The 11,684-nt window shown below is 38.3% G+C and overlaps 1 protein-coding gene across 1 annotated transcript; it reads right to left on the reverse strand.

Annotated features, from left to right (window-relative positions):
- Positions 1 to 448: 448 nt before the first annotated feature.
- Positions 449 to 11,189, reverse strand: LOC149830029 (mitochondrial dicarboxylate/tricarboxylate transporter DTC-like). The gene is made up of 6 exons (XM_090016268.1): positions 10,881 to 11,189; positions 10,311 to 10,394; positions 9,775 to 9,836; positions 3,204 to 3,565; positions 681 to 895; positions 449 to 592 (listed from the first exon to the last, which is right to left on the reverse strand). Exons 1-6 carry the CDS (start codon positions 10,992 to 10,994, stop codon positions 536 to 538), a joined length of 894 nt encoding a protein of 297 aa, XP_089872394.1. The 5' UTR covers positions 10,995 to 11,189; the 3' UTR covers positions 449 to 535.
- Positions 11,190 to 11,684: the final 495 nt, after the last annotated feature.

Genomic DNA, 11,684 nt, shown 5'->3' on the forward strand with positions numbered 1-11,684 from the left:
AGCATGGTTGGTAGGAACTGCAAGTGACGTTGCATGTTCAAAACCCGAGTGGTACGTTGAATAATAACTGGTGGGGGTATGCCTAACCCCAGCTTGCCTTTCAAGAAAAAAACATTTCAACGAGAGTAACTTCTAAACCAAACGAGACACTTGAAGCAATCCAACTCTCAGCCAGCATCAATAACGTCCGTCTCAAACCAAGTTTGCAATTACAGTAGAGCTACAGAAAACAGACAAGGTAAACAACCTGAATTAAGAAAACCAACAACCTACCATTTTACCGACTCTCAACACGCTTGTAACTCGGACTCAAAATTTCAGTCCTATTTCAGACAACCTAATTGTATTAACCCAGTCGAGTTTTATTACCTGACATTCTGCCTAGTCATTGTGCCCAAAAATAAATATTAGTGCCAGAGGAGAAAATCTGGGCACAGCAAAAGATGACAGGAAACAAAATGAACTTCCTTAAACTGAAGATATTCCTCAATTAGAGGGAACAAGAATTGGTCCAGAGCAAACAGATCAAACACCCTTACAACCCAACAGACTTCTCTAATTTCTGGATCTCGTTCAAAAATATCCATGTCATCTGCAATGACAAACCAAATAATCAATGAGATATACAGGCCGGGTATGAAGAGATTATAAAACTGTTATAAAGTTCAAATACAGCATACCATGACATGTGGGGCAATTCGAACACAGTAAACAGGGAACCCAGTGTAAAACTTGAAAGGTCCACCAGACTTGAGCGTTTTCATGGCGCAATCAAAGGAACCAGTGTATGGGTACCGCCCGGAAGCATCAGGCTGCATTTTTTGTATTTGGGTTTTCACATAGTCAAAAGGCAGACTACAAGCAGATGCAAAAAAGCCAGAAACAGCACTTGCCCCTGCAACACCAAAAGAAAAGCAAAATTTTTACTTTTAATACTCTAATCAATGTGCCAGATAGACACAATTTGTTTCATGAGTTAGAAAAAAAACAGAACTTTGGTTTGACACTGGATTAAAGAAGGGTAGGGAAAAACAAAGTAATATCAGCTTGGAGCATCACTGGAGTTGCAACCATCAAAAGCAGCAATTCCAGGACCAGCAACCACTAGATTGCACCAACAAACTGAAAGGATGTAATATTTGCCCGACAGTTGGTAAGACCATACGATCTACATGTGAAAGATGAGCAAATCATAAAATCATATCCATGTATTTTCCTTATTTCTGGGCATGACCAGATGTATTCCAAGATATAAACATGAAGAGAACCATGCATTTATTCTGGTGTTGTGAGTTTTTCCAGAATATATGAAGATTATCATGGTACAGGTTAAATGTCAGTGCCTCTGAAATCTCGTGCATTCAGGATCTATTATTGGGCCTTTATGGCTGAGAAAGGAGTGGTACTTATGGAGAACTTGGCTTCTTTCAGCATGTTGGGCTGTTTGGAAAGAAAGAAATAATCACACCTTTAGGAATGCTACTACAATTCTTTTTCGGTTTCTAAACTCATCTTGATGGATGTATTTTTGAGTGTTAAGGTTAAACGTTTGAGGACTGAAATTTTGAAGTTTAATACTTATTTGGTCCTTTCTTTTCAGGCGTTATCAATTGTATGGGTTGACTTCTTGTCATGCATATATTTCTTGTACTATATCTTTCTATAATTAATAAATTCTTTTCCAAAAAATGTAATTTCCTTTTGTGTTCTTGGATATCATGCAACATAAAAGTATATATAAATGTATATCATAATTTGTTTGAGGGATAAAAATATAAATTACCCACAATGGGGGTTAGACGAGCTCTCAACAGTATCAGACATCCCTTGATGTGACTAATTTGGGCCTTTGCACCATTGTTGGTCTATGACTATGCCCCGTTCTCTTCTCTTCTTTTCTATGTCACTTGTTTTTCCCTATTCTATAACATTAAAACAAGACTTTGCAAGGTTTCTTGCATGTATAACACAAATTTTGATAATTCAAATCCTTATTCCATTTATATTCTTCTTCCTCAAACAATTTCTTGCTTTTTATCTCTATTCATTTTTCTTCCAGATCTTGCATCTCCAAATCATCTCCAATCTTTCTTTGTTTTATTTATTTTATTTTCAGGCTTCTAATGTTTTCTTGGTATACATTTAGTCATAGTTGGCAAACCCAGCGAATCAACTCAGGAATCACCGGAGTCGACCCAGATCAGACCCCAACTGGGTTACCGATTAAGGACCGCTGGTCCACATGCCTTTGTGTTTTTTGCCATGCATTTTGTGGTTTTAATACATAATGCCCATAAAAGAAAATTTGTTATAAAAAATCATATGTTTTTTAATCATAAATAACAATTATGTATAGATGAATGTTTTTATAGCATAGTCATTGATGTCATGTGCCAAATTTAGTGATAATACAGTATGAATTTTGATTTTTTTCCATATCTTTTTAACACTAGAAAATGCATAGGCCTAACTCATCCGAATTACCGAGTCGACCCTTGGGTGATCCGAATCTGAGTCACGAGTTTGCCAACTATGCATTTAGTATGTTCTTTTTTATTTGTCTCTTCAGTCTCTTTTCTCTTATTCATTTCTTTTCTTCCAAAACAGACACCAGGAGAGAGAGAGAGAGAGAGAGAGATTCATTTTTATCCCATGACAACTTTCATAAACTTTAGACCATTTCCTGCAAAAATTGCTAGCAATATTTAAACATAAGGCTGCATGGACAGTTAAAAACCCTGGCTAAGGCAACAAAAAGTTCACTGGTATAACTTCAACAAATTCACCTTATCAAACCTATAAAACTAAAGGTGCATCCAAAGAGCAATAATTTTAAAATATCGCTAGCAAAATAAAGCCATTCTAGATTACTAAAATGGACTGCTACTAATAGCAAAACCTGACAACATACAATTTAGACCAAGAGAAAACAAATTATTCAAACATTTCAGCTTAGGGATCAAGAGGTGGCATAATACCTGGAAACATGCTCCTGCATTAAACTGATAATGGAACCTCAAGTCATCAACATGTATATCATTTATGTCTCTAGGGTCACTCTCATCATTAAAGGAGAAATAGAGAAAAAGGAAAATAGCATGCATGTCGTTAAAAAACATTTACTCTAACAAACTAATACAGGTCTGCTAATTCCAGCATGCCTAGCAAGAGAAAAAAAATGAGAGAACAAGAACATGTCCTACCAATAACTGTGCTAACTTCAGAGAACCCAAGGTTATCCTTAAAGAATTCCACGCACTGATCATAAGAGGCAAGCATGCCCATATTCAAAGCCATGGCCCTTACAACAGTGGGACCTGCTCCCTTCCAAAGGGCCAGAACTCCTTCATCACAAATAATACGATATAGTGCATGAAAAGCATTCGTGTAGTTTCGACGTTGAGCAGGTGGTAGAGTAGTATCAGCTTGCATGCGAATGAGAGCCAGATCTGCTGGACTTCCAACACATGCACCGATTGCTCCAGCTGTAAGCCCACAAAGAGCTTTTTGATAAAGAGGAAGTGGTTTCCCATCATTAGCGGCAACAGCTTTGTTTGTTAAAACCCTAACAATAAAAGATAAGCGCACATGCATCACTTTACAAGTCATCAGACACCATTTAGCAATGAAAAGAAACCCTACTCTATACAAATCTGAAACAAGACGAACAAAACAATATGGTTTTCATTCAGTTAAGCTTCAGTTGTCGCAGGCAGCAAAACCAGAGGCGACTTTATCAAGATATTCAGGAACAAGACCCTAAGATATCATCATATACCACTAAATGTGAATTCTGATAAAAAGTCAACATTCTATTTTCAGGATACAGGCAGAGTGAGAAATATTGGCATTAAAAAAAGTAATTTTTCTATCCATTTAAAATTGCAAATATCAGCAGAGAATATTTTTTATTTTTTTGTAAATTACTTTTAGATTTTTAATTGCTTTTTTACTGTATTTTTCTGATAGAACATGAGGAAAATAAAAAATTTCAATTTCTCATGACTAATTGGTTGCTGTTATTTTCCAGTCTTAAACTTTTGACACTGGATAGAGGCATACAAAAATAAAAGTGGGATGCCCCATATATATATATATATATATATATATATATATAATGCATTCCTTAGGCCCCCTTTTTCGTTAGGTCTGGTTAGGCCCCTTCAAAAATCATAGTTTTAAGTATTTTTTTCTCACTTCTAACATGGCAGATGTGATCTATAGGTTTTGTTTAGTGGGAAACCAGATTTTGGATTGTCCAAAGCTGACCTGTATACAGGTTTTTCCGGTTCCAAAATCAATGGCTATGAAGGAACCAGTTTTTCCCGGCTCATAAAACATGTTTTTTTGTCGAAAAAACATTTCCCACTAAATAGATCATGCTAAACACATCTAATGGTTTGGATCTATCATAAAACACTTAAAACCTATAAGGCAGAATGGGCAGAACGAGAAATGGGGCCTAATATGTTCAGTTCTCTATATATATGGATTGGACTACATCTGGTTAGGTTGCCATGATATCTGGATGAGTTTTTTTTTTCTGTGGTATTTCTCATGAAACTAACCTTAAATACGCGATCTAGATGTTTTGGTTAGTGGGAATCAGCTTTTGAATCACCCGATTACACGACATGTAAGCATGATTTTATGAGTCTGAAAAAATCAACGGCCCACAATGTGTGATATTTTCTCAGCTCATAAAATCATGGTTTTTCATCGAAAACACATGATCCAAAAGACGGTTCCTAGCATTTGGACCATGCTGAATCCATCCATGAATTCAATTGGGTCAACACAGCCCACACATATGTTTTCCAGCTCATTCAGATGATCAGGTCAACATAACTAAATCTTACCCTATATATATATATATATATGTGTGTGTGTGTGTGTGTGTGTGTGTGTGTGTGTGTGTGTGTGTGTGTGTGTGTGTGCGTGGAAAATATTGGCTACCCTCGAGTGAACCTACCTCCCCAGTAAAAATAAACTTTCCTTCACATTTTCTGGGTTTTTTTGTGAATCCAGACCTAGGGATATGATCTATAAGGTTTGTTTAGTCAAAAACATGTTTTAGACCGGCTGATGGTGTTGTATAAGCAGATTTTCAAAGGGCTACAAAATTCAGCAGTATACGATGCCTCAAAATTTCTCGAAACCACACAATCCAAACTGCATTTCCTAGTAAATGGACCATGCTGAATGGATTCATGGTATCAAATTGGCCAAATAAAGCTTGAACCTATGAGGTTCAGCTAGAGAGCATTGTCCATAATCTAGAGTATTAAATGGTCAAAGCATTTCAGCCAAATTTTGGCTTCAATCCTATGCAACACAGACTCTTCTAAAAGGTCAACGCACCTGCATCCGTGCAAGTGTGATACTTAGACACGGCTTCTGCAGTGTCAGGTGCGATCAACCACACCAGGGTCCATTTCTGTCCGAAACTGGACTCAGTTAACCCCAACCAAACCCAGTTTTATCTACAATATATACTTAAATGTGTATTTGCACACACACACACACACACACACACACACACACACACACACACACACAGAGGGATGCAGACAGATTGGATATGGTTGGATATCTGATCCGATCCTTTCAATAAAATCCGAATGTGGATTCGGATCAGTTTTGGATCTGTTCAATTGGATCATTTTCAGATTTGAGTTGGATTCAGATCAGCATTTTAGGTCAGATCTGGAGTTGATCCGAATCAAAATCCAACCCAAATGCATTTTGTACATGTAAATAGTTTGTTTTTTCTATTTTTTCCTGGTTCCAGTATTACCACATGTATTTCGGATCCACGTTCAATCTAACCTCTTCGGATCTGATTCAGATCTGGATTCAGATTTGGATCTACTATTTGTATTTCGGATTCAGATCTGACAGGATAAAACATCCCTACACACACTTTATATATATATATATATATATATATATATATATATATATATATATATATATATATATATCCGCGCCCCTGCACCCAAGTTTTTTGAAACTGCCGTGTTGCACCCCTCGCACCTGCACCCGCATCTATGTGACATAGTTTCCATCAAACACAAAATAAAAAATGCAAGCATCAGTATTCTACATTCCAAGATGAATTGGAATTGTCAAAGCTGGATGAAGAAATTTTTAATTTTTTTCATTTTTCAGCAACTAAGTCAAGAAGGAAACAAAAAAAGGGATAAACCTGGCACTCAATCCAATTGCCTCAGGTATGCACCAATTGATGTAAAAACAACTAAGCAATTTCTTTCCATGTCAGTGGAAACAACTCAATCTCACAATTCAACTCCCACATTTTCTCTCAAACAAGAAACTTAGAATGAATATTTTTCAAGAGTTACCACAATCAAGAATTAAGGAAAGCTTGAGGCAAACACAGTTCTTCAAAGAGTAAAAGAAGCACAATGAAGTAACAATTGGAAGATATTAGGCTCTGTTTGGGAGCCCATATTGGGAGGGAGATGGGAAAGGCGATGAGAAGGATGATGGGGGGCGATGGGAGCATATTTCACATCCTTGCAAGGATGTAGTTGAATTTGGAGATGGAAGGGATTTGGCAAGCCGAAACCCCTCCCAATCCAAATACGAGACACCATATGCTAGAGACCAGTAGGGATTGCGGAAATTCTTGACTCCCCTCCCAACAAAGTCTCCTAGACAGAGCCTTTGCAATGTAAAAATATTAGCTTCCAGGATGTGAAGATCATAATCTTCACTGCATAACAATGTAACCACTTCCAACCAACTAATCAATAGGCCAAGCAGATGAGGAATCAAATAGCGCACCAAACCAGCTCAGGCAAAAATAAACTGAGGCAACATTGAAAGAATGATGTTGGATCAAAGGACTCTGACCATCCACATCTCAAAATTGCAATTACTTTGATAGAATTCTGCATTGTCAGAAATTGTGACCATTTTCTATCTCTTGTTGGCTAGAAGCGGGATAAAAAAACATGATGAAAACAAGGAATAACAAAGTAAAACTATATTGACTCATGAAAGATTGTTTATACAATTGGAACTCTAACATGTTACTACGTAACTGCCAGATGGGGCTATGTAGGGACCAGAAGTGCAAAAGGAACAACCACAATCATTGATTACAAAAAAGAGGTCGCAATTCCATTGATAGAGCACCCATCTACATAGGTGGTGCATGCCAAATACCACATGCAAGTCCTACTGCTATTTTTCAAATAGCTACATGCTCAAATCTACACACACACACATTGCCTCGTGCACACACCCACATGGATACTCATTTTTACTCCCATATTGATCCCTTATATACTAGCCACACAGGAAACCTCATGAAGACATATGGATACTCATTTTTACTGTCGTATTATGCTAGTCATATCGAAAACCTCATGAAAATAACCATATCCCCATGTCTATATCGGAATCCATGTGACACGCATACACATTCACGCATGTGCCACACAAACATAAATGTTAAATATATATAATGTCTACACTATGTCACAAGGACTCTCCATCACACCCGTGTCGAAGCGACGTGGGTGTGTGTGCGGATGCGGCCAACCCGCACCCAGGGTTATCTTTGTCCAAAATGGTCCCGGTCAACTTTGGCAAAGTCCTCCTCCTCTCTTTCTTCTTCTTCTTCCTTCTCCTCTTGTCTTTCTTTTTCTTCTTCTTCTCTACCTCCTCTTTTTCTTCTTCACTACCTCCTCCTCTCTTTCTGCTTCCTTCTTCGCCTCCTCCTCCTCTCTTTCTTCTTCCTTCTCTCACTCCTCTTCCCCCCTTTGGCGCAAAGGCAATCCAAGCCTAGGTTTGGCTATGGTGAACTCAGGCCTAGGTTCACCATAACTGAACCCAAGCTTGGATTCTGATAATTGTTTTTATTTCATTAGTGTTAACTTGAAACTGTTAAAAATTATATATATATATATAACCTCCCCACACCCAAGTTTTTTTAAAGTGTCATATCGTCGTATATCCGCACCCGCACCTGCACCTATGTGACATAGTGTCTACATGTATGTACATGTACATATAGGGATGCTCAACAAGTCGAGCTAGCTAGGGCTCGACCCATTTAAGTTCAGCTTGAACTCATTCGAAAAAATAAATGAGTCAAACCTGATCAAGGGTTCAGGCTCGGTACACGTAAATGAGCCGAGCTTGAACAAGCAGTCCAACTCAAATTAGCTCGATTAAGCTCGGCTCACATAATTATATAAAGAAATTGTATATATATATATATATATATATATATATATATATATATATATATATATGTATGTATTAATTTGTTCATAATATGGTCATCAAAAGAGCTTTTCTTATGCTCTTCTTCTTCCTTTAATTTGATTGCTTTTAGTGACTCGGATTGAGGAGGAAACCCTAACGATTATATTTCTATTAAAGGTTATTGTATGTTTTTTGACTACTCGCTTATATCGTAAAGGTGTAAGAAGCAACAGAAGGTGTCGCTCTCCTCTACTGAAGTTGAGTACAGGGCAATGGCAACTATCACCACCAAGATTGTTTGGCTAAGGAGTATGCTCAAAGATATGGGTGTCACCATCTCCACTCCACCGAAGATGTGTTGCAAAAATAAGAATCTTATCTACATTGCTAGTAATCACACCTTTCATGAAATCAACATTGTACAAAAAGGAGGAAATTTCTCCTCTAGGTTGGTCCCCAATTCAAATTTGAATTGGCCACCACATCTATATAAACCTTGTAAAGCCATCATTTTGACGAATGAAAATACAATTTCATTTTAGAGGTACCTACCCTTCTAGCTTACCTTCATTTTGAGTAAGATAAGCTCCTTCCTTGAAAGGAGAAGGCTCTTTAGATCCTCAAGACAAACCCCCCAGCTATTCTACCCCTTCCTTCCTAATCCCTAATCCCACTTACCATATCTCTCTTCCCCTTCTCTCCAAAATACACCTCCCACCTTCCCCCTTCTCATTTCTTATCCCCTCACCTTCATATTCCTTCTCCCCTCTCTCTCAAAACCCCAAACACGTCGATCCTTCTCCATTCCTTCTCTCCTCTCTCTCAAAACCCCAAACACGTAGATCCTTCCCCATTCCTTCTCCCTTACCACAACTCCCAACCTCCCTTAGCGCATATGTAACTCCATCTCCCTACCAACTCCCCCTCTCCCCATCCATTGCCTTCTTCACGCAGCCCTAGAGGAAGACGCCATCCTCGAGCAATCTTCCTTGTTGCCAACCTTCACTTGCCAATCTTCAAATCAAGAGCTGCAGCCTTCATTGGAACGTAGGTACAGGTATCAGAGTTCAAATTCATCCCTCATGAAATTGCAATTATAACTTTCAAGAAAACGTGCACAAGTTACATCAGGGAATTTTTTACAAAAAATAAACACAGAAATGAAGATGTTTTCTTCTCAATGTAGCAAATAACAAGTAGTTCCCCTAAATTAAATAGCTGGGGGTGTCTTCACAATATCCAACAGTCGGTCTTGGTATTTCCAGAATCATTTGTTTAGAGATTTCCCAAGCATTTAAACAACAAAGTTCAAAAACAGTAATTCTGGTCAGCAAATGTTGGTTTGTTACTTAGCCGTAGCTGTAAACAGCATTAAAGTTTTAACTAATAAAAGTCACAACTAGATCTAAGGAATAAAGCATAAAGAGGTCATCAAGCTTCCATTTTGCGGTAAAATAAATACAAGTCTTCCATATGCTACATAACCATTTTATTCATTTTAAACCCCACTTCTTAATAAACCAAGGCATCTACCTGAAAGATCCAAGGCGTGCTGTTGTATAAGTAGCTTGCCTGAGTAAACCTGCTGACAACCCCTGTTTTAACAGATTGTAACTTGTAAGTCACATGATTAGAAGTATGCATATTCCTCTACATCTCCAAACACATCCATATGATATTTGAATTAAGTGAATCGGCTCATGGTGGTGCACACCCCCAAATATAAAAGGTACAATGATTCAACACAATGCTGTCACTTATCAAGGTACTTCACGAAATCAGCAATTCAATATACACGACATTCCTTAATAAAACAAATACCAAACTATGGTGGCTCAAGCACTTGCACCAAGTTGGATGGTGTACCAATGAACATTTGAAAGCGAGGGAATAAAAGTTTAGCAATGTATGTCACTTATAAGTAGACACACATTTAATCTTCTTGTTTCTTTATCAAGTCTATCATTATTTAATGTGACGCCTCACAAATCAACCGAAAGGATCAAAAAAGTTTCTTCAACGTAACAATAGCATTTTACAAAAGTGAAGCTCGAGTGCATCTGACAGACCTTGTAGAAAGCACCCACACCCTCTTCGCGCAGCATTGTCTTTGCAACATGCAAACCTGATCCTTGACCCAATTGAATTCTAACCTACACATGCAAAAGCAACAGGATAAAAAAGAGTTCATGCCATGGGCTTCATTATAAATCATCAACCAACAAAAAGAGCTTAGAGAGAGAGAGCATGAACAATAGTCGAAAGCCGCAGCCCAATAAAAAATCATGTCTCCAAAAGACGATTTTGTCATCAAAACATGAAATCAAATGAAGATTCCCCATTCGAACAGCCACTCATAACGAACGTGAACCTATACATACACAAGTAAAAATCCATCATCCCAAAAACCCGATATGATCAAGAACACCCCTCCCCACCCCACACCCCACCCGCGCCAGAAAAACACAAAAAAAATAAAGCATGGATATTCGATCATCATCAGCATAGATCATTTATCTAACCCAAACCATCCCAAATCCAAAAACCAACCAAAATCCAACAAATCCCAAATGTACCGCAACCAAATCATCGACACCCAAAAAAGAGGAAAAAACGAAGAATCCAAAAGATGGTGTGACCTTGATCATATCGACCGGTTGAATCACGCAGGTCGCCAACATCCCAGACGCCCCGCCATTGACGAACGGCTTCACGCCCTGCCAAACTCCTGATTTGGCCTTTGCCTCCCCCATGTCTCTATCTCTCCACCCAACAAGTATGGCTGAGAAGGGATCAACGATCGCTCTTACGCTCTAGGAAAGAATAAGAGGAAGAGGGGAGCCCAAGAAAACGCTTAGGGTTGTTGGGCAGAAGCAGCAAGGCCACCCCGAAAAAAAGGGGGGAATGAACGAGGGAGAGAGAATCTTCGTTATATGTCGGTCTCGGGAGATTCAGTTTTTACTACATAAGTACTCAAATAGCCTTGATCAATTTCTTTTTCGATTTAAGTCTTTTGGTGTCTGAATCGGTCTTTTTTTGTATTATGTGGGAGTAAAATAAAGTTATTGCGCCTCTTTAAATTTTAAGGACGAGTGGCTGGGTGTGGCCTGTGTAGGAGGCGGAAAGAAAGCAAGGAGGACGTGACAGTTTGACATATTCCAGCCGTGTTTTTGTGCGTTGGATATGGGAATAGGATGGGCTGTTTTCGTGGTCACAATGGGTTTGTTTTTTTGACCTCAAGGATGAGGCATGATGACGAACACCATGAATATCATCGTCATGGACAGTCTAGGTTGAGCAAGATGGATCATTTTGTTGGAAAAACTGAGAGAGGTGGAACTCAAAGGCCCTTCTCTAGTTTAGATCTCAATGTTGTTTTAAACCCCAAATGAATACCATTTTTTAAGGCTTTGATGTACGTTTTAATGTTGGTAAAAATTGAA

The sequence above is a fragment of the Nuphar pumila genome, chromosome 8 (genome assembly GCF_984573655.1).
Source record: "Nuphar pumila chromosome 8, dmNupPumi1.hap1.1, whole genome shotgun sequence".
Classification (NCBI taxonomy): domain Eukaryota; kingdom Viridiplantae; phylum Streptophyta; class Magnoliopsida; order Nymphaeales; family Nymphaeaceae; genus Nuphar; species Nuphar pumila.